Source organism: Drosophila guanche, unplaced genomic scaffold, assembly GCF_900245975.1.
Source record: "Drosophila guanche unplaced genomic scaffold, DGUA_6, whole genome shotgun sequence".
NCBI classification, from domain to species: Eukaryota; Metazoa; Arthropoda; class Insecta; order Diptera; family Drosophilidae; genus Drosophila; species Drosophila guanche.
Window position 1 is genome coordinate 1,200,785 of NW_022995759.1, and position 25,040 is coordinate 1,225,824.

At 36.0% G+C, this 25,040-nt stretch overlaps 2 protein-coding genes across 2 annotated transcripts; both read right to left on the reverse strand.

Moving 5' to 3' along the window:
• Positions 1-9,895: 9,895 nt before the first annotated feature.
• LOC117590663 lies at positions 9,896-11,418 on the reverse strand. Its single transcript, XM_034283515.1, has 3 exons — positions 11,109-11,418; positions 10,301-10,421; positions 9,896-10,239 (listed from the first exon to the last, which is right to left on the reverse strand). Exons 1-3 carry the CDS (start codon positions 11,254-11,256, stop codon positions 10,053-10,055), a joined length of 456 nt encoding a protein of 151 aa, XP_034139406.1. The 5' UTR covers positions 11,257-11,418; the 3' UTR covers positions 9,896-10,052.
• Positions 11,419-19,467: 8,049 nt separating this feature from the next.
• On the reverse strand, positions 19,468-20,753 carry LOC117590661 (40S ribosomal protein S3a). Its single transcript, XM_034283514.1, has 2 exons — positions 20,379-20,753; positions 19,468-20,009 (listed from the first exon to the last, which is right to left on the reverse strand). Exons 1-2 carry the CDS (start codon positions 20,717-20,719, stop codon positions 19,544-19,546), a joined length of 807 nt encoding a protein of 268 aa, XP_034139405.1. The 5' UTR covers positions 20,720-20,753; the 3' UTR covers positions 19,468-19,543.
• Positions 20,754-25,040: the final 4,287 nt, after the last annotated feature.

Sequence of the window (25,040 nt, forward strand, 5' to 3'; positions counted from 1 at the left end):
ATGTTACATACGTATACGTATACGTACGTATATCCATTTTCAGGTGTCCTGTCCGTTCCCTGCAGTACATCAATGTGTAAGCGGCAACACATCGATGTCGGCGTCATTCACCCATCTGGCATAAGCGATCATTTTCCATACAACAAATTGAGGTCGTTAAAATGGAAATGTACCATTAGAGTAAGTGATGACTTGTCATAGAGAGCAAACCATTATGTACGACATACATACATATACATATATGTATATTTTACCGAAAATGGCCAAAGCGGCGACTCGCTCTTCACTGCATAACGACGCCGCCGGCAAACCCGAATTTTGTTACGCACAGCGAGGAAACCTAAAAAACTATTGGCTCACATTCTGCTCGGCTGCCGCAGCGGCACAGAAAAGAAATCCTAACTTCGCGTACATATGTATGTATGTATGTAGTTGACATGTAGGGAATTGATACGGCGATATGCATATGTACACACATACATATGTATGCACAGGTAGCACTTATGGAGACTATACCCTCAGTGTTTCCCCACTGGCAATACCACCAATACATATTATTAAGCGATACAAATTAAAACAAGAAGGGACGTGTGAGACGCCGGTATACGCGCTACTCAGTACTACATCTGTACCTTAGCGGTTTTTTGTCAAATTTTACATATTTTCTTCATCTGTCATCTACATCTACAACACTTCTCACGCCAACACGCTATTTTCGCTCGCCCCCCTCCCTAGAGCCGCACACTGCAGAGTCCCGGCAGAGGCAGAGGCGCGGAAGACTTGTAACTGAGCGTACAGAAGTCTGGATGCAAAATTTTGTGGCTCTAGCTTTTATAGTCTCTGAGATCCAGGCGTTCAACAAGACGGACGGACAGACAGACATGGCTCTATCGACGAGTACCGTGTATAAAAAATGTGCACAACTTGAGTTATTTTAGAAAAAACAATTCATCCACTGTTTTGCCCAGTGTGTTTCCTCGTGTGTCCCTTCTTTTTATATAAAGATACAAATGAATGTACAAACATACACATGTTTGTATATATGTACATATTTATGTCTTATAGCAATGTTCGGCTTAATACAGTTGCACTGGGGAATTATCAGACCATTTGACAAACACTGCAGATATCAGATATAATTTTCCCAAAAATGGTCAAATAAATTTTAATATCGTTTTAATATTTCGTAAATCTTATTAAAATATGTAAAATATTATTTAAAGACAATAAACTAAGCACTGTTGTCATTTACAATACATTATTTAAATAAAGAGATACATAAGACATATACATGTATGTATGTACATAATTTGAATCTAGGTAAATATCCATACATATGTACATATGTATGTATGAATAAAAAACATTCATAAAAATGTACATGCATACACACAAAAAATGAATCTGGATGGGTCAGTGAGTATCTGTGTGCGATTTATATTGTACCTGCAAACACTGACTCTGAATTTGTCAATGCCCTGGCCGTGGTAGTCAACGAGCCACGATATCTATAAAACGACCCTTTGGTAACCTGTGGCGAGGCTGAGGGCTTACTACTTGGGTTTCGAAAAAGTCACAGACAACTAACGTTTGCACTCTGCCTGCAAGAGCACAGCGGGGCTAAATCAGGCCTTAAAATGCGCTTGCTGTGCGCTCCTATATTCTCATTATGTGCCTGCCTTTTGTAATGTAACGTCTTATTCAAGTCATTCCAAGACTTCTCTTCGTTCTATGAAATGGTCGAAAGATGCCCTGGCAGCGGGTAATGCATACACACATAAATATGTATGTATGTATTTCTGTATTTCTTCTACATATATGTATACATATACATATGAACATTTCCATGCCCACATTTAGTCTTATTTTATGAGGGAACTTTTGTATGTTCTTGGAAGCAACAGAAAACCAGATATTTTTATGTATGTACGAACATTTTACATATTTACCTACACATACAAAAATGTACACATATCTACATATGCATATGTACGTAAGTATTTATGCACGTATGGTGGTAGTTATGTACACACACACACACACATTTATTTTTTACATTATGTATGAATTTTTAAATGTAAATATTTATGTATGTATCTACATATGTATGTTCATAAATGGAAATGTAAGATTTCGCATCTGCATTCGTCTGCCTATCAACTGCAGAGAAAGAAAATGAAAGCGACCTAATCTGGAAGACGCGGCCAAGCAACTTCTAAGTGCTCCAAACCATACCTTTGTTCATCAGCAGGTTTTAAAATAAAGCTACAATTCACAGGACTTAATCAGGCAACACGGATAGAAAGGATAAATATGTTAATGTACATACATACATACGTACATTATATATATGGAAATATATATATGTATTTAAATCTTTACTTTTTGTACTGCTGATTTGATTGGATTTTTATTTTTTGTTTACCTGACTGGTACAGATTTTAAGGTCTTAATTAGTCTGGTCTGCAAATCGAGATCCACAAAACCCCACCTTAGTCTCATGAAGCAATTATATAAGGAGCGCCCGTCGTCGGCAGCGTTCGTCGTCTTATTTCCTAAGAGTTTAGTGCTTGCTTGTCGACGCGGAAGGTTGGGCGCAGACAAAATTTTTTCCGCATATATTAAGCCTTCCCTACGCACAATATGATATTTTATTTTTTGAGGCAAGACAGTTGCACTTTAATTAAGAGCTTAAGAAAACATGTATATAGTACAAAAAAATAGTAACGACTACTTTCAAGTAGTAAATTATTTAAAATCGAAATTAAAAAAAATGCTGCAACTCCTTTTCTTGCAATGGGCAATTTTAAACCCCATGCCATCAAATGGTTAATCAGCACACTCCATTGTCGTTTCACTCATATTTACAGCGCAGAGCCCTTTCACTCGCACTTAATGACAGCATTGTTAGGGAAGAAATTTCGCCGACGAGAAATCCTTATATAATTGCTTCATGCTTAGTCTTTATCGATACACACATTCATATGTAAATACATATACACGCTCGAACAAACATACACACATACAATGCATACACAGTCTTAAATCCAGTTTCTCTCTCCATTAAGCGACAAGGCAGACGGAGATTGAAGCATCATCATTATCAAGAAATTGAGCCGACTCGCATTTCGAATTATGTTGTCCGTCGAAGAAGAAAAAAATGAAAGAGAACAAATAAGCCTTTGCACAATCATCCGACTATAAGATACCCGCTAGTCAAATAAATTTGGGCTTCAAGACAATTTTATTTTATTTAACACAATAAACGCATGTATGTACATCCATAAGTATTTATTTATGGTCTATCCAATATTTTATTTAACACAATAAACGCATGTATGTACATCCATAAGTATTTATTTATAGTCTATCCAATTTTGTTCCATTCCTTTCTATTCTAAATGTTTATCATCTGTCTCAATTCGCATCTTTCGGTTGTCGCTACTGTTGCTGATGAAGACATTATTTACCCTTAAAAGGAGTATGAGCAATTTAGCTGCATACCGCGCGACTGTGTGCTGTGTAATATTTTTGTATTATTTAAACAAACTAGCCACATAGACAGCATTTTTCTTCTTTATTTTCCCAGTCTCCAAATCAATTCTCAGTAATTGTATGCGTATGTATGTTCATACATATGTATAGTACATTTTAAAAAATACTCTAAATAATAATAATATATATTTTTACGTACTGTAAATATAATGAAATGTTTTCAATGTTTCAATGTCTCAGCTGGTTATTTACCTAACTTGTTGGTGAAATAGTGAGCGAGAGTATGCAAGATTCTTCCCGACATGGTAAGCTTTTCTTGCCCTTTTCTTATTTATACGATCAACGTAAACTTAACCCAAGTGCTTTTTGCGTGTCGTTGCTTGAAATTTTATGTCCGAGCCTCAAGCCAGCAGAAATGTTGTTTCAGACCGTCATCAATGCATACAAACCCCAGGCTGCATACGTGTGTATGGATATGTACATATGTATGTACATCAGCTAACGACGAAGGATATTCAAATATGTACATACCTATATACATATGTATGTATGCATGTTTCAATTCCGCTGTCAAGAAAGACAGATCGGATTTACATTATCTTTACATACATAAATAGGTCCAATATTATGGACCAAAAAAAAATGTATTACATTAGTGTATAATGTATTTACGCACATGGACATTTTGTAGTGAAGTGTACTTATAAACCAACATGCTTCAGTAAATTTGCTTCGTATGTATGTACATACATGTATATGTATGTATACATGTGTGTATTATTAGAGTATTAAAATTCGGCTCGGCTCGAATGTACATATGTATGTCGGATCAACCTGATAAACGTAGAAATTTTGTACCCGACGACTAATGAAGACATTCCTCGTAAAGAGGTATCAAGAAACCAGTTTTGTTCCTATTCATTTTTTATTGAGTTGTATGCTTTTATACACACACCAGTGTGCATTTGTGTTGTCTTGAGTAAGCCCGTGAGTGTGTGCATTACCCACCAAACAAAAACTGGAAAATATTTTGTGTTCGTTATTCCAATGTACATACATTCATATATATGTACATATGTGTGTGAATAAACATGTTTATCCACACCCACATTCGTATAAGTGTTTGTGTTCATATATGTACAAATGTATGTACATGTATGTACACACAGGTGACAGTTTTTCTCATATAATTACATTGTATCATAATACTGACGAGAAATCATGTACATACATGCATAGGCCTGTATCCATGCGATGTGTATGTACTGCATTTTAACACATTTAAAGTTTAACTATTTAGTCAGCCTAAGAGATAAAACAGGTTACATAGGAGGAGCTTTACGCGAATCAGCAGAAACAAAATGGCGAACAGTGTTTAACCATGAGAAATACCTATGTATGTTCATATGTATGTATATACATATACATCATATACATAAATATATGTAATACATACAAATGTACATACAACAATAAAATAAAATGTCTAGGGGGATTTGACAGCTTTTATAAATTTGTAAGTAAGTTGTCTTTTTGCAAGTCGGTAAGCCTTGTTTAGAATTACCTCTTTTTTTATTTTCAACTTCTCTATAATTCTACATTCATTGCGAAAACCTTTCAGAACCGATACCAGAAAAATTAGAGCTAACAGTTTAACGTTCATAAAAACATACATATGTACATATGTATCCATATTTAGAACGCTAATGCTGTTTTTTATTTTAGCTTGCAAGTGTTTACATTGTGTTTAGCCTAATGTCCTATTCGTTGTCATAATGTCATATTCATTGTAAAATTAAGCACAAAGATCAAAGGACATCTGAAAGAGTCATCAGTTATTAATGTTTTTTTTTTAATTTTTCCACTCGCCAAATAGCTTTTCCAGATCGTCACGCAATGATATTCTTTATATACATATGTATGTACATGTGTATGTATGTATTTATATGAATTTTCTTCTCAAAGTGCCATGGGTTGTTTTAAGAATGCATAACAGTAAACTTCGAATTAATGCTTTGTTCCCCTTTTTATACCCGGTACTCGAAGAGTAAATAGGGTATATTGTTTTTGTGGGGAATAACGGTTGTATGTAACGTACAGAAGGAAACGTTTCCGACCCCAAAAAGTATATATATTCTTGATCAGCATCAATAGACGAGTCGATAGAGCCATGTCTGTCTGTCCGTCCGTCCGTCTGTCCGTCTTGTTTGTCGGCTAGTTCTCAGAGACTATAAGAGCTAGAGCCACCAAATGTTGGCTCCAGTGTATTTCAAAAATGAGCCACGCCCCCTTCCTCCTCCGCAAAAGGGCGAAACCCTCCCAAATCTAGTTTTAAAGATAAAAGAAAACTAAAAACGCCATTCCGTAGAGAATGGCCATATCTATCAGATCTCCAAATTGATCCGATTGGATCATTATTATAGCCACAATGAAGAAATTAATTTCCAGTGGCATCCCTCAGCTTTTGTTGTTCATTTTACATTCTCTCATTCACACTCTGCTTCTGCTTCACTCGGCCCCTGCCTCTGCACTCCCCCTGCCGATACCTCTTCCGACTTTTAGCCCACCCCGTCCCGCAGCTTTTATTTGTTTTTTTTTTTTGTGTGCGGACGGTGCCTCTGCCTCGAGTCTGGAGTGTGTGGGTCTAGGGAAGGGCGGCGAGCTAACGGAGCGTGTTGGTGTGGGAAGTGTTGTAGATGTAGATGACAGATGAAGAAAAAATATAAAATTTGACAAATAACCGCTAAGGTGCAGATGTAGTCCTGAGTGCCGGGTATAAAAGTTGTGACGCGTAAAAAGCGTCTCAAACGTCCCTTCTCGTTATAATTATTATGATGAAAACCGAGGACAAAAATCTCAAGCATCTGAAAAAGTTACATCAGGGTTGCTGCTGATATCGTTTGCAACCTCATTACAAAGACTGCTGCTGGTGATGCAGATTCGGTAACCGAATTGATCATCTCGAATTGAATGTAGAGTCTCGTAGTCTCGGCTGTAGAGAATCGTAGCTAACACATCCTCATTAATCCGGATATTCCATCACTGATACCGAACCAGTTTGACAAAACTACTGTTGCGAGCCCACCAAAGCGGCAAGCTTTTTTCTCACTGCTTGCCCCTGACCGCACATCAAATTATGTATGTAAGTGTTTTTATACAAAGGTTATACAGGTTTAATTAGTCTTATGCCAGGAGACTGCCTCCTTCTAGATAATCATATTCCAGATTCAATTTTAGACCATTTTCTCAGACTGTGGATTCACCACAGTGCCTTCTCATTCGAGGCCCACCAGTTGGGTGGTGAAATTACTTATAAACGTTTGCTATCTCTCTCTAGCTCTTGCGTTTTTTAAAGCTGAGCAAGCTTGGTGAATAGCTGGTGGTCCTCCACAAAGCTGACGACGTCACCTCTTACTAATTTTACCATGCGCAGTACTCAGTAAGACATCTGTCCCTTATTGTTTTTATTTTATTTAGATTCAGTGATCTGATAGATATGGTCATGACAGTTTCATACGGTTATGACAGATATGGCGTTTTTCGTTTTCTTTTAGCTTCAAATTTGTGGCTGTGGGCGAGTCAAATTTTTTAAATACACTGCTTTCAGTGTGAGCATACAAAAGTATGGTAGCAAAATTCGGTGGCACTAGCTCTAATAGTCTCTGAGAACTAGAAGACAAACAAGACGGACAGACAGACATGGCTCTATCGACTTGGCTATTGATGCAAAATGAAATACGTAATACGTAGAAAATTCAACTGTTGCATGAAAATTATTTCAGAGTGGATATGGAGACTTGAGGACAGCAATGCATGGAGAAAGCACCGCATTATGTGTCCGTTCCGGCGGACAGAAATCTCCATGTACGCTCGAATGCATGAATAAGATTAAAATTGTCTTCATCAGTGGTATATTCTTCCCGTTGTGCGCTTGATTCGCTTTTTTCCTTTAACTTTTGAATATGTGTGTGTGTGAGACACACACATATGCGTATATGTTTCTGTTAACCGAAGGCAGAAATATTATTTTTTTCGCTTCGAGATGTAGTATTTAATCGGTTTGTTTTCTGGTATTTTCTCCGCTGAACTGAGTACTCAACTGGAAGCAGCCAGCTTGCTAAATTGTATGTCGACCGAAAATGTAGCGCACCTGAGCACTGGGCTACAGAAATACAAACGAGTAGGACCGTTTGTGAGACGCTTCGTACGCGTCACAGCGTTTATACCCGGCAAAGAGTCAGTATATATGTACATATGTAATCTTAAGCCTAGTACTCAGATCGAAAAACACGCTTGCTAGCTAACTGTGCAATATATTTTGCTAGCAGCAGACTTCTACACTTCTCAGGCAGCTGTGTTGTTTTGTTTACCTTTTTGAAAATGTGTGCAAATTGAAAAAAAGTTTAATAAAACAATGATTGAAAAAGGGATTCATGCAGGAGATTGCTTTTAGTGGGATGGGCGGCTCTTGCATGATCGAAGGAGGAGGACAACCAACGAAATAGCCGCCGACAACTTTGATTAAACCCATATCTGCACGAAAAAAAACTGGACAGTTGTTTGTCCATACATTTGAGTATTATAAATAATATAAATATGCGTACATTTATGGAAACCCATGAAACGATATGACAGAGAATTTGCATATGGAGCAGCAAGGCCGTGCCAAGGAATATTTTCGCCAGTGGCAAAGTGGTAAAAATGCGCCACCAAGCATCCTTCCTATTCAAAGTTGGATAGTTTTGAGCCAAAATCGCCGCCTTCGCCCCTCCACGGCACGACCCTGTGGAGCAGTACTTGGTCCAAAAAGGAAAACAACTTAAAACATTTTGTTAACACCCTAGCCCGGTCTGTGTCTTGGCAACATTAAGCAACTGACGTTCAAATAAGTTAAAAAAATTATAAATGCAAATACATTCAATATAATCTCATTAATCTATAATAATTGTTTCCTTTCTTTGCCGTTTGATGGCCTTAAGCTCGTTTAGAAGCACTGTGGTCATTTTCTTTCAACTTCAGAGTAATTGTTGCCTCCATTTGATTGAGACTTTACTCTGTTAGCTAGGTACCCTCTCGGAATCTAAAACAAATCTATATTTGTCGAGCTGCTAGCAAAATACCAACGAATACCACACAATACCACTTTCTAGATTTAATCGGCCTTTTTTTTTTGTCAATCTACGTACAACCGCTAGAAAGTAACTTGTGTGCGCAAAATTTCTTATCGGTTCCATACGAATATCATCCCTGATTTTTCTAGCGGCCCCTTTTTCGATCTGAATACTAAGCTATAATTAGGCAGTGCGAGATTTTAAGACAAACTTTATTCAGTGTGATATCACAATTTACACAAAATTTAGTGACTCTAGATCTTGTAGTCTCTTGGAGAACGAGGCGTCAAGCAAGACGGACAGACAGTCAGAAGGACAGACAGACATATATAGAACCGGCAGTTGATGCCGATCAAGAATACATATATATACTTTGTGGGGTCGGAAACGTTTCCTTCTGTGCGTTACTTACATGCACATTCCACCACAAAAACAAATTACCTTATTTACTCTTCAAGTACCGGGTACAAAAAACATTTTTCGGATATAGAAAATCTAAATCTAAATTCTAAATCAAAATCCTCAGAGAGCACTCCTGGCCTTCGAGGCTTTCTGATTTGTGGTCGTCATTACTGAAATTTGGGAGCTCAAGCAAGTTGAAACTCTAGTTCTCCTGCTAAGTATAGCTTTTAGTCTTGTCCGTCACGGATTCAGGCCTTTCAGGGATTCAGGGATTCACCCTTGGCTAGAAGAGGAACACATGCTTCCTTACAATGGTGGAGGTTTATCTGCAGGATTGTCAGTGACCTTCCTGAGACTCCCCTCCACCAATTTCAGGACGCTCTCCGGAGACTCCTCCTCATCTCCGATATCGATGTCTCCGAGGCCTCTGGACGGATGTTCGAGGTTAAGCCTCCCGTTACATTGTCTATCTCCGGTTCCACTCGATCTCGGCTGGCGTACCCTTCGGGACTGACTTGTAGATGCCTTCGGTCACCTTCCGTATCTCACTACTCCGCCCGTTTTGCCGAGGAGGCCATCTTTCAATTGTCTGTAGGAAGCGTGGGCCGCAGACCCACAGAATCGTTAGGATTTTCTCCGGTTCAGCGGGTTTACTTGGACTCTCGGCATGTTGGGGACATCCTCCCATCAGGCCGCATCAAGCCTGTCGCCAGGTTATACCTCTCCAATCGCCGCGGATCTAGCAACCCCTGCATCCTCACATTAGGGCAGTGGCCGTTCATTCTCCGCCATCTACTTAAGAAATTTATGAAAATAATAAAGTTTAATTTAATGTTTTGAAAATGTTCACTTAGTTATGTTAACTTAATTTAATGTTCGTCACACAATTAATTTAAAACATTTGCAGTGGGACCACTTTTATTTGGCCTTTAACTTTATTTCTTATTCAACTTTTCTAATAGAATCTTCCGATTTATCTGACCCAAATAAAACACATATTTAAATACTCGGGATACCAATCATAACTCAAATATAAGTTCAAATTTATACATCACTCTTCTTGGCATCCTCCTTTTCAATCTCAGGGTATTCCAACGTGATTCCCGCCTCACATGTAAATATAGGACAGCAATACGGGAAAGAAGCGGTTTTGTTGGTCTTTGATGTGTCCAATTTACATTTGTCATTTGCCAATGGCAGCGGCCCGCAATCCTCAACAAGCTCCAGAAGTCTGTGAATAGATATATAATGATAGATAATGATAATGTAAAGCAACTGAGTTAAAATATTACTTTGTCTTATTCTCTTCGTTTTGCACACAGGTGGAACGACCGCAGAACGGAGTCAAGTCCCATGATTTACCGGGCTCAACGGTAGCACAACGTGTGGAAGCAAAGCACATTCCCGGAAAATCTGTAAGCAAATAATCAAAATCTCTTGATACATTATGTACATACATATATTCGATTGCGAGAAAAAAAATGGTGAAAAATGCTGAATATTCATCGTAAACCTATTGTACCAGTAAGTTGCATTTGTATTTTGTTCCCTTTGAAGAAAAGTCTTCTTACATTCTGTGAGAATATCATTTTATGTAAGTAAGTATTTGGAAGTAACGTAATTCTGAAGATTCCTTGTTCACAGAAATGTATGCCATTTCATTTGTAACATTTTCGAATCGACAATTTTTCGCCTGTACATATGTACTATGTACATACAAACTTAAACATATCCCAATAGTCTAAAAAACTGCATACGTACATATGTATGTACGGATAACATTTGTAGACTCATAAATGGTTTTCGCATCCGAGTTCTGCGGCTTATACAGTTGCAATATGAAGTATTTAAACAAAATTAAAATGACCTTGCACTAAAGAGTAAAGCAGGATTATAAATAAAAATAAATACATACATATACAAATACACACGAGGTTAAAGCTTTCTGATTTTTAACGTCGAAGAGCTGTTCTGCAAGTGTATGAATCAACACTGGTCAGGTAATAGTACCATAAACTAACTGATGCTATCATTTTCGGTACGCGTGTTTCAAACATGATTAAATACAACTCTTGCACTATGCTTAATGGACTAACTCACCTCTGAGTACATCAGCCGGAATAAGGCGTTTATAAATTCGTATTTCACCATCACTATCTGCTGTCCCTTTTTGGTCAGCCCCAGCAGTTAAAGGGACTACAATGGTTGTTATGGCAATAGCCAAAATAAGAGAAAGATGTGCATTCATTCTAATGAACGAAACGAACTAATGATCTTAACTTCTGAAACTTAAGTCACGATTTTATATTAGCAGTCCAAAGACCAATTCGTTCATAACAAACAATTATATTAAGAGAAGTAACACTAGAAATCAGCAAAACATCTGTCCGTTTGCAGCGAAAGTTAAAAACAAATTGAGACCAGCAGACCTCTCATACCACTACTTATAGTTACGTGGGGTGTGCGGAGTTTCGAGAGTTAAAGCTTTGTACTGATGTTGAAAAAAAACTTACCGTGGCGATTGGTATGAAAGTTGTTAGAGGCTAACAAAGAGCAGCTTTGTGCTTTGCCCGCTTTTGCGTTAGCGTACAAACACGTCGACAAATATTTGAACATACGTACATATGTATAAAAATACATATGTATTTACATAGACATTATTTTTTTTGCACACATTTTTTTTATTAATTGACACATGGCTTTTTAAAACTTTAAGTTAAAAGTTAACATTTTTATTATTATGTTATTCTGACAACGAGAATATATATATACATATGTATATGTTATGTTCCACATGTACCTAGTACACATGCATAAAATACATAGGTAAGTTGAACAATCATACATATATATGTATGTATGTACCTACATACATTATGTACTTTATTAAGATTTGAGTCCAGTTATTCGTTATTTTTTTAAACAGTTCGCGGTGATATGGGTATATATGTACATACAGTAAGCACACATATTATTCGTACACCATCATCAACCTAGTTTGAGCACCTTGGCGTACGGTCAACGTAAACAGAAAAATTTAATTTCGTATCGAAGATATGATCTGTTTATGAAGAAAGTTGTTAATTTTCTTCTATGGTATCCTTATTTTTTTTTTATTTCGCACATAAATTAATTGTACAGCCGTCCAATTCTTTAAGTAAAATTCAAATATTAAAGGTAACATGTACAATGCAAATTTTTGTTTGCTATATTTAGTCTTTATGATGACTAAAAGAACTAGAAACAATTTTCGCCCATGGTATTGGAGCCCCATGAATTAATATTGACCCCCTCCACAAGGAGTACCGGTTGCAAGAATTTCTTCAGCTAGTTGCAATTTTGAATGAGCCAGATTTGATAAAAAAAAAAGATAAATTTGTGTGTCATTTTTTTGGCTGGGTCAAGTTTGACTTCGAATTATTACCAAATGGAATGACGCAATAATGCCAATTGTTACTCAAAATAAAGTTTAGTACTTCCTTGATCATATTTCCTTTAAAAAATACCGTTCGTAAAACTCCAGTTAAAATCCTACACAGGCACCCTACCATGACCCATACGATTTTTCTCAAGATATGTTAAATTTATTTTCCGGAAGACTTATGGAGAAACCCATAGCCAGATTCATTTCTAGAGAATCTGATTTGACTAGAGAGTCCATCTAAGACATATTTTTGATTCGATGGCCTTGCGAAAATAAATGTAGCCTATGATGAGAAAATGGTGGTCCCTGCTGTATGGCATTTCAGAGTGTGCCTTTCACCAGCATTGTTTTTGAACTGCATCTTTACGAGTGGTCTTATTTAATGGAAATATGAAAAGGGGTTTATTAAACTATATTTTGAGTAACAATTGGCATCCTTGTGTCATCCCATTTGTTAATAATTCGAAGTCAAACTTGACCCAGCCAAAAAATTTGACACATAAATTTATCTTTTTTAGATTAAATCTGGCTCATTTAAAACTGCAACTAGCTGAAAAATTCACTACGGTTAATTAACTTCAGTTCCATGAAGCCTGTGAGAAAAATTTTTAAAAAAGGATACGAAAGCTCAAAAGTTTATCAAAAGTTTATTCTTGCAACCGGAACTGATTGTGGAGGGCGTCAATATTAATTCATTCCTTGGCGGAAAGATTTTTTTTCTAGTTCTTTTAGTCATCATAAAATCTAAATATAGCAAACAAAAATATTCATTGTACATGTTACCTTTAATATTTGAACTTTACTTACGGAATCGGACGGCTTTACAAATCATTTAAGTGCGAAAAAAAGGTATTTTTTGCTTAAGTTCATTTTATTAAGGATACCATAGAAGAAAATTAAAATCTTTTTTCATCTTCTTTTTTTTTTTATCTTCGATACAAAATTAACTTTTTCTTTATAAGTTGACAGTACGCCAAGTTATAGGTGTTCAAACTAAGGTAATGTGTGGTGTACGAATAATATGTGTGCTTACTGTATGTATGTTACATACATTTATAATCAGCACCAAAAGTTATATGTAAAATGTTCGTGATATCATTTTTAACCGATGTATGTATGTTAAGGATATTTTTAACAATAAGGGAATTTCAACAGGTCTGTGATTTGATCATCTGAAGCCGTACCTGGCTATGCCATGAAAAACACTACTCAACAAAATTGATATTGTTTGTTTGAGCATCGAACCAAACCGACGTTTTATACACGGTACTCAAAGAGAAAATAGGGTATATTGTATTTGTGCTCGAAATTGGAAATATGTAATGCACAGAAGGAAACGTGTTAGACTCCATAACGTATATATATATTCTTGAACAGCATCAATAGCCATGTCAGTCCGTGCGTCCGTCTTGTTTGACGCCTCGTTCTCAGCGACTATAAAAACTAGTCACCAAAAGTTGTGTGAAGACTCATGCCATGAAGCATTCATATAAGGTCTGCGTTCAGTGCTTGTTTGCTTGTCGACGCGGAAGGTTGGGCGCAGACACACTTTTGTTCATATATTAACCCTAAGCAAGATATGATATTTCATTTTTTGCAGCAAGAAAGTTGCAAATGTATTTTAGAATTAAGAGCCTAAGATAACATATATAATTTCAAGTAGTAAACTATTTAAAAACCGAAATAAGAAACAATTCTGCAACTCCTTTTCTTGCAATGGGATTTCTAAACCCCATGCCATCAAAGGGTTAATCAGCACACTCCATTGTCGTTTCACTCACATTTATTGACATCATTGTTGGGGAAGAAATTTTTCAGATGGCAGATGTAGAAAAAACGTAGAATTATAAAAAAAAAAACATAAGGTTGCATATGTACATACATATGTATGTACATATAGCTATGTTCATAATAATATTAGTAGCACCTCACTACTTTCGAAGCTCTTTAAGAGGCACTTCCAGTCTTTCAAGTTAAATAAGTGATAAAAATTAAATTAAATTAAATAAGATATACAAATCAGAAGAAAGTAGTATTTTTTTATTCAAATCGAAAAAAGAGACGAAACATAAATTAAAACCTATGTTTCATATTCTACATGTTTATTGAGCTTTAAAATATAGAATTTAATCAATTTCGTTATAATTCGTTATAATAAATATAATATAATAGAACTTTACACACATCACTCCAAATGTGTCTCCAAAACTTAAGTCGTGTACCCATGCCATATATTTTCTAAACGCGTTGCTTTCTGGGACCTCTTGCAACTAAATAATGTGCTATCAGTTGTCTGTTAACTATTATATCACTGACACAGTCCTCACAACTTTTGAGGATATCAAAGTCTTTGATTTCAACCATCTTCGACCCTCCTCCAAAATAAATGTTTTTCTCAATCAAAATCTATTTTCAGGGTCTTCTTCAAGCTAAATAGGTTAAATACAATAGTAAGAGCACTAAGACCTTAGTTTTTCATTGCATTATACCTCCTGATATTAGTTTTATGGTATCTTTAAAGCTCCAAAAATAAAAATACCGCTATGTCCAAACTTTTCTTTTATACATATATTGAATATAAATTAAGTTTTCTGTTGGAGATTTTTATACCCGGCACTTGAAGAGTAAATAGGGTATATTGTATTTGTGCGAAATCACGAATGTATGTAACGCAGAGAAGGAAACGTTTCCGACCCCATATAGTACATATATTCTTGATCAGCACCAATAGACGAATCGATTGAGACATGTCTGTCTGTCCGTCCGTCTTGTTAAGCGCCTGGATCTCGGAGACTATTAAAGCTAGAGCCACCATATTTTGCATCCAGACATGCTCACACTGTTACAAGGGTATTTCGAAAATGACCCCCCCCCCATGCATACAAATTAAAAAAAAAACCCGCTAAGGTACAGATGTAGTTTACTGATATACCGGGTATAAAAGTTGTGAAGCGTAAGAAGCGTCTTAAACGTTCCTTCTCGTTTTAGATAATTTTGTTTGGTTTTTTAATTTTTAGAAAATATTTTCACCCATCACTACTTGGGGTTTCTTCTGATTTGTGTTGCTTCCACTCCAGTCTTTTTAAAGAGGTATCACTTGTTTAATTTGAAAGACTGGAAGTGAGCTGTATGTATCATACATACACTACATATGAATGTATTTACATAAGTATGTACTGACTGAGAACCGGGTATAAAAGCTGTGACACGTACTAAGCGGGTCACACGTCCCTCCACGTGTTAAAAAAATTCGTCGGGATTTTCAAAAATATAATATTGAAACTTCCAAACTATTTTGTTTTGAATAGGTGTTTTTATATATTATTTTTATTTACAGTTAATATATGATACAGTTAATACAATTGGTAAAAACTGAATGTTATAAAGAATAGGTTTATATTTAAACTTGTTCGTACCCAGTTTTTTGCTTGCAAAAACACTACTCGACACGATTTTGACGCTTCGATCCAGACCAACTTTTTCTAAAAGTTATGGGGTTTAGAAATGGTTTGATGATAATTTTTTTTTCAGTCAGAACTTTTTTAAAAAAATGTTTAAATCTAGTATTTTCTTTAACGCTCTTTTTTAGAGGTAGCGCTGTTTTACACAACTTGAGTATCTTAGATCTGATTGTAATGAACTAAGCCATTCTATAAAGCTGAAATATGCATATATAATGTATGTCCAAACACATTGTGGTCTAGTTTAGCGTTTGAAAAATGTTAAGCTTTAAAATGTAAAAATGCCGATTTTTTAAAAAGTCGGGATAAGTCCAAAAGAAAATAAATCCTGTGATCTCTATTTTGCATTCATGTAGAGGTGCATTAATTGGGCGTCGTTTCTGTCTGTCCGTCCGTCTTTTGCGCGCCTGGTTCTCATAGACTATTAAAGCTAGAGCCACCAAATTTTGCATCCAGACTGCTATATGCTCACACTGACACCGCCCCCTTCCGTCTCCACAAAAGTGCGGAAACCTCCCAAACCTACAGTTTTGAAGATAAAAGAAAACTAAAAACGCGATTCCGTAGGGAATGCCCGTATCTATCAGATTACCAAATTGGGATCCGATTGGATCATTATTATAGCCACAATGGAGAAATTATTTTCCAGTGGCTAAACCCACCCTGTCCCGCAGCTTTTGTTGTTCTTTTCACGTTCTCTCATTCACACTGCTTCTGCTTCACTTGGCTTCTGCCTCTGCCGACTTTTAACCCACCCCGTCCCGCCGCTTATATTTGTTTTTATACCCGGTACTCGAAGAGTAAATAGGGTATATTGTATTTGTGCGAATAACGGTTGTATGTAACGCACAGAAGGAAACGTTTCCGACCCCATCAAGTATATATATTCTTGATCAACATCAATAGTGCCATGCCTGTCTGTCCGTCTTGTTTGTCGGCTAGTTCTCAGAGACTATAAGAGCTAGAGCCACCAAATTTTTCATCCAGGCTGCTTTATTGCTCACTGAAGCGAAAACCTCCCAAACCTACAGTTTTGAAGATAAAAGAAAACTAAAAACGCCATTCCGTAGGGAATGCCCGTATCTATCAGATTACCAATCTACTATCATTACTACTATATACTATATATATATCATCAAAATACTCTTTCTTTTAATTGTTTCGGGTACCTGTTGGAGTGGAGTTGTGCGACAAACTGCCAGAGTATTTCTGTTTCTGAAAAAAAAATAATAATTTTCAAAAATGTAAAGCCTAGTCAGTCTATCAAAAAGTCAGTTTGGCTCGAAGCGGAAAAAAGGTTGGATTTTGTCGAGTAGTGTTATTACTGGTAGTTGTCTCACCACACCATAGCACCACACCTCTCTAAACTTCCAATAAATTCATTAGATCTAAGTTCAGCAGAGAGACTTCCTTAGCATATTGTAGACTCATATATTTAATATTCTCCACCATCTTTCTGAAAAGAAAAAAGTATTGTGTTGCAATCTAATAAAGTAAACATTGAACAAAAAACTAATTTGTTAAAGCCTTATATCAGCAGTATAATTTGGTTGGATTTGGAACAGTTCTCTTCATGGAATATCGAAGCGAGCTGGGTAATTGTTTCATCATAAAAATATCAGTTGTACAAGTATAAAATAAAAATCTTTTACTCACTTAAGTAAAACATAAATGTAGATGATAAACGTCTTCAGAAATGCGACACACGTTTTTGGCGCTAAATGGGGGAATTTAATTGAAAATATTAAATACATTGGTTAAAGTATTGTATAGCAATATTTTTTTTATTTCCTTCCAGATCAGTTACTAAGGTGACAATTTTCATCATCTTTTTCAAGAGTAGCAAATAAAAACAACATCATTTCTGAGTTTTTTTTTTGGCTATCATCTAACGTACCCACCTGAAATAGGACTCGCGTTATCCTTTGATTCCAGGCATAATACATGTAGCTGAAAACCAGAAGAAAACTAAGAATTAGAAATCAAACAAATCAACAAATTAAATTTTTGTATTCTAATATAGTTTCAGTGGGTGGAACTTTTCATTTATTAGATAAATGATGGGGAATCCGTAAACAAATCATCATGCTATCAATTATCAATTCTTTTGTATCGGAAAATCAGAACGAAGATATTACGATATTCATTTGTTAAATTCTCTAAACAAAAAATAAGTTTCTATGTAGCCTGCTCAAATATTACTGGTAGTTGTCTCACCACATGCATAGCATACACACCTCTCTAAACTTCCAATAAATTCATTAGATCTAAGTTCAGCAGAGAGACTTCCTTAGCATATTGTAGACTCATATATTTAATATTCTCCACCATCTTTCTGAAAAGAAAAAAGTATTGTGTTGCAATCTAATAAAGTAAACATTGATGTTTTTTGATTAAACAATTTCGGAATATAGTCGTCATATTAAACCAACCTAAACCTTGTCAAGAGAAGTACCTTATAGCTTCGCTCGACCCATTAACAAAGTAGTATATTTATAGTTAACATGTTCATATTTTATTTTTAGAAAATGAGTGAACTTTCATTTTGTATTTACATCTACTATTTGCAGAAGTCTTTACGCCACACGTTTTTGGCGCTAAATGGGGGAATTTAATTGAAAATATTAAATACATTGGTTAAAGTATTGTAGAGCAATATTTTTTTTATTTCCTTCCAGATCAGTTACTAAGGTGACAATTTTCATCATCTTTTTCAAGAGTAGCAAATAAAAAGTACATCATTTTTGAGTTATTTTCTTAGCTTTCACCAAGCCTTATGCCTGTAGCTGAATTCTGCTATAAATTCATGAGTGGATATTGGAAATGCATTAAGCGTTTCAGTCACAGCTAAAAGGTATTGATGTTTTACTTAACTTTGTAATCACCGAATTCCAACAAACCCCGTTCTAAAAATTGAAAGTTGTAATAATATATATGACTAAGTAAATTTGGACATGAAACTATCAGACAAATAAGCAAGATAGTATCTAGCGATTTAGCAATATCTTACGATAGCACCATCTAAAAGTTAGCTACTATCGAAGGGAAACCACCTAAAACATGTGGAACTTGTAAGATTCATGCAAGTATATTCATACATTTACCAATTAGCGGTCCAATTGGATCCGACCTCCGTGTGTCATGGTCGTTTACTGCTTCATATTGTCTGCAAAAATTGAAAACTTAGATGTTCAAAAGTAAGTTCATATGTTTATACAGCAATCTATTTGTTTTTTTTTTTTGCAATCAGCCATGAATTGTCATCAGTAAACTGACAGAGACGAAAAATTAAACATCATTTTGCAAACCGAATCTTATATTTGATATTTACCTGTTGCACAGCTTGTGTACCTTTAGCTATCCTCAAGTTATCATGTAATCTAAGATGTGGAAAACATATGGTTATATGGTTTACACCATTTAGGTTTATTGTTTCAAGCTTACATACCATGCTCTAAATGTAGGATACCATTTGTATTACATTTGGTAAAACGTTAACGGCAGTATTCCAATTCCGGACTCCCCTAAAATTAAAAATAAAACCCCCTGGAACCAAGAAGCTAAAACACAAAAATGATGTTCTACAAAACGTAGAGTTATATATTATATGCTCTCTGAATGCAATACAATAAACAAAATGCATATCCAGCTTAGACTGCCTCCTGTACGGGTGGTTCGTAACCTTCGGGACGGTCGACCACAGCGCCTTCAGCAGATACGACGGCTTCTGTAGTTTTTCCGCCACCATCACCATGCAACTCCAGAAGTTTGGATACGTCAAAACGAGGCTTCTTCAACACCTTCACTTTACGGATGTAAACATCATGTAAAGGATAAATGCGTTGACAACTCTTTTCAATATCTTTTGCAATTGAGTCCAGAGCTAATTTGTTAACTAGTTGCTTCAGATCAGCCCCACTGACTTCATTAGTTATGATGTCAGTCATACGTGCGCGAATCTTACGGACCTGAGACTGTTGCGCATAGCAAGTTTTACGCTGAGACTGTTGGTCTTTTGCAGTAAATCCAATGCAGAAAACACGCAACAGATACCCATCAACGGTTTTGGCCTCAACTATGGCCTCAATAAGTGTTTGCCACTTTTTCACCATGGACCTATCCAAAAGAAAACGTACATTTGTGTAGATTATTGGATATATGTGTATCTATGTGTCGTTTAGCCCTATGCCCATCTATTCTTATGTAGATATATAACTATCTGCTTGTATGAACCTTTGGCCATTGTGTGCCAAATCTTTTCATTATGCATTACTTTATTTTAATGCGCAGAACATTTAGTTGTCAAATAAGCTACAATCTACATAAGTTATAGACAAAAAACTCTTCAGCTAAAAGATATGGATATATGGATATGTACATACGTATGTATATGTACATACATACATATGTACGTACTTACATACATATATATATGGATATGTGAATGGCTTGCTTGTTGAGCATTAACACGGAAAATGCAATTACCTGTATTTATCGGTAGTCAAATCCATTCCATGGAAGTTGCACAGAACGTTGCGGTCCTGTACGTCTTCAGCAATAAGACGGAACTTACGAAACGAACGCTCAGGATCGATGTCTTTCTGCAGATCAGCCAGAGACACTTCGAACACGCGACCCTTCAAGTAATCCGAGGCAATTCTTTGTCCCTGGGTGCGGTTGACAAGCGTTTTACCGATTTGACGGGTTTGAAACATATTCGGTGCTTTGACATCGTACCAGTCCTTGCGTGAAAAGGGATCTACTACCTTCTTCTTACCACCCTTTTTTCCTCCCTTGGAAAGACCTTTATTTTTGCCGACTGCCATGTTCAACGAATTAACCGGAAAAGGCTGTATCACGTTGACTGTGGTTGTCAAAAGAAGGAAATACGGGAAACAGTGTTGCATAATGCCTAAATGACTTAAGCCTTAAGTACACTGAGCGATTTGAAAATAAATCCCCTATGATTTAATATTATTGAATTCATTCATATTTTATTGTACCATGTATTGCATAGTTCCACAGCCTTAATTCGTAATAGTACAGTGATTTATATTTAAAATCTGAATAGAAATATCTGAATAAAATAAAATATATTCAAAAGAATGCTCAAAGGAGCATAGTACTCAGATCCGAAAAAACTTGCCGCTAGAAAAATACGGGATGATAAGCGTAGGGAATTTATAATAGATGTTTTTGAGCAAAAACTGTTTGCTAGCGGCTGTACGCCTGGATGTACTCTGCTGCAGCTCGAAAAATATAAATTTGTTCTTTATTACGCCGGGCAAAGCTAGGTTAGCAAACAGGGAATAAAGACCTAATAAAATGGAAAAATGGTAAAAAGCCGCCGGAATGGGAAGAAAAATTACCACTTTTGAAAGCTTTTAAAACTAAGCTTTAATAAAAGAAATGCATAAGAAAATGTATAATTATTGTATGTATTTATATGGGTTCTTATGGAACGCTCTTTTATGAATGCACAAGCAGGGTTCTTGATTCCCGACGGAATGATAACAATGGCATGGTTTCAGAACGGTTCTTAATAAACACACTTAATATACACCGTCACCAAACACAATAAAGGTATTAGATGGATAACGCTCATTCACTGACTTGGCAGACTGCAGCCAAAATTTCGAAAAGCGAGGAAAAGTAAAAAAGCCAACCCCCTCACATACGTGCGCGTAGGAATCTAGAATGCCAAGAACACGATTTTCGAGACGAATTATTAATTAAATATCTGCCTCTTCAAAAACTATTTTCCGATTGACTGGATGGAAAAATGAAGTAAGAGACATTATGGAGACAACTAAAAAATATTAAAGTACACTATGTATCTTATATAAACTGGATACAGGCCAAGAAAATATAATAGTAAGATGGATAACGCTCATACATTGGATTGGCGGACTGCAAGGTAAATTTGGACTAGCGACGAAGAGCAAAGAAACTACCCCGTCTCGTTAGCTCACATATGAAAGCGTAGAAATCGTGAAAATAGAATGAGCTTCGATTATCGTGGGCTGAAGGGCATCTCCTTCGCTTGAAACTGGACTAAGAGCAGGCGCGAGCTTAGCAACACCTCGCCACCAGACATGAGAACTAACAGGAAGTAAGGTTTCCGAACTCACCCCTGTTCCCGGAATACACCCATGTGCTGTTTCCAGCTGGTAGAAAGGCAAACTCGAACCCCTATTGTCCGCCTCCGCCTCGATCCTAAACCTTCAGTTCCTAAACCGTCCCCATAATTTGGTTCAGCAAAACAGGTTCAATACCAAACTCTCGCCCCCCTCCGAGTGCACTTTTGAGGGTATTTATCCACCAGTTTTCCTAGGGAACACCTGATTTCGCTCTGATTGACAATTTTAGACTTCAACATGTATCTGGTTTTTCAATGAAACAAAATTAGAATTTTGGCTTTGCTTCGTGGTTTTGTTATTGATGGGTTTCACGAAATTTTGACTTTAAAAACTCAGGAAAAGTCCAAAAAAGTATATCGTGTGTGATTTTATTTTTATACCCTTTACTCGAAGAGTAAATAAGGTATATTGTATTTTTGCGGAATAACGGTTGTATGTAAAACACAGAAGGAAACGTTTCCGACCCCATAAAGTGTATATATTCTTCATCAGCATCAATACCCGAGTCGTGAAACCAGTGTATTTAAAAAATTAGGCCCGCCTGCACAAATACAATATACCCTATTTACTCTTCGAGTACCGCGTAAGAAGCGTCTCGCACGTCCTTTCTCGTTTATTTGTATTCTGTTATTTAACATAAAATAACAGAATGCATTTTCCAGAGGTATCTTAGATCGGGTTGAAAATCCAATTTTAAATCGTCTTCATTTAATGCTCTTTTCAAGCCCTCTTGCTCTGGGTTTGATTGTTTCCGTCCTTGTGTCATGATTCTGACGTCAAAAGATAAACCCAATCTATCTTTCGCTTAGCGATGGAAGAACTTAATAGGCTAAGTTTTCAGGTAAATTTTCTGCTGATCTGAGAATTCAACTGTGAAATACATGCGAAAAAATGTTCTGTTACAAAAGACAGGGTTGACTTCCTATCGATTGTATTGGAAAATCATCCCTGATTCTATCGCAAGAATTGTTTGTGTGTCTGAGTACTGGGCTATAGAAAAAACAACATAATTTATTAATCAATTTAAATGCTCCAAATCTATCAGAAAAAGTAGGTTTGGTTTCTTGGAAAAAACACGATTTTGTCGAGTAGTGTAATAAGAAAAATATTAAAAATATTACTAAACATTACAAACATAATATATTTTGGATTTTAGTACGAAAATTCCAAATTACATTTATGTTGTTATTAAGATGTATAGGTATATATAAATAAGTATTAAGTATATATTTTTGTATATTAATTACGTATTAATAATAACTCAAGCCAACAAACTTAAATGCTAATGTTAAAGCCGGATTCGAAAACAGCTTTGCTAGCAAAATGTGCATTCTATTTATCAAGCGCTTGAGTGTGACCATAGTCGTGAGCTGCATGCTTTTCCGAAATAAAAACGTATTGTTTGATTGGTGGCTCTTGTATTAGCGGAGGAGTAGAACGATCAACGAAAAAAGCGCCAAATACCACGAGTAAGTCCAATTTTAAATGCGGGAAAGAAACAAAACGGGAAAGTAATTTCTCATAGTTGTAGCATACTAGCTATAGATATGTATGTATGACTCAATGGCCATCAGTTTTCTTTGAGTATTTGCATATGTCTGAGAAGAACTTCTACAGTTTTTTTTTGGGATTGGTGGAGCAGTACTTAGTCACGTAACGGAATACAAATTAAAAATTAATCAAACTAAAATGAAAAAAAAACTCCATATATTCTCATTTATATGTAAGATTTGTTTCAACTTTTTGCCTTTTTCTTTTTTTCCGTAGGAATATTATCCTTGACTGAAAATGTAGCGAATATGAGAACTGGATTTCAATCAACAAGTTGAGATCCGAGTACGGCCCGCCGTCCATTTTCTGGCAAATAGTTTTTGCTCGCAAATATGTCTAATCGAATTCATACGAATGTTGCATCTGATTTTTCTAGCGGACTCTTTTTTCGGATTTGAGGCTATGCCTAATCCTGTCGTCCCTGTGGTCCTTCAAACTCACCAAGATCCCCAGCACCCGGCGAAATATATATGTACACGTATAGTTTAATGGCTAGCAACGTTTTTGACCTAATTTCTGAATGAGTTTCATCATATTCCATATCTCCAACTCTCCGTTTTTTATGTACACTTTTGCACTACTGCCCAAATTTGCTTCAGCTCCTGAACGATCCAGGCTTCTCCTCTGAAGAAATTTCAGCAACTTTCTCAGCGCTCTGTGGATCTCCATACTTCCATTTATGCCATTAATTCGGCGCAAAGTTCATATTAGCATATATTCCAAACCAACCAACCAATTTCGCTGTAGCAATTAAATAACAAAAAAACAAAAAATTAAATAAAAGCAAAATGAGGTCATGAAAAATAACTTAGCTTATGGTGAATTGATACATCAAATACAATGTCGTAAACAGTAGCAGTCTTACGTTTTATGCTAATTTATTTTGTATTAATTTTTTTATTTTCAAACTTCATTTGCAAACATTCAAACAAAAGGATGTCGTGAAAACTAGCCAATCTTGTGGAGAATTTATTGATAAATCGGATAAAATTATAGTTTTAGCGCGTAGACTTCTAACTAGCTAGTAATATCGAAAAGAACATCAAAATCGAACATAAAAAAATGATTTAAGATTTACGGTATATTTTTAAAATGAGAAGGTATATTTTGGTATATTTTTGAGGGTCTGACGGTATATTTTATCGATAGTTTCGCGGTCACACTGCACACATAAAATTCAAAATTGGTCCGAGCGGTTGTGGCGGCGCGAGATAAATTGAAAAACTTTAAAAGCAAGTGAAAACAAAAATAACGCGAATGTGTTTTCTGAAAATCAACTCGGCAAGGAAAAAATTAAAAAAAAAAGCCGTTGATTTCGTTTGTAATGTATACAAATAACGGTGAATAATAAATAAATGATCAAATCCCTATCTTATCTAGGTGGTACTATATAAAAACAATCCTGTGTTAAGTACAAAAAAAAGGGGGATCTTGTGGTTGGGCTGGTGCGTCGATT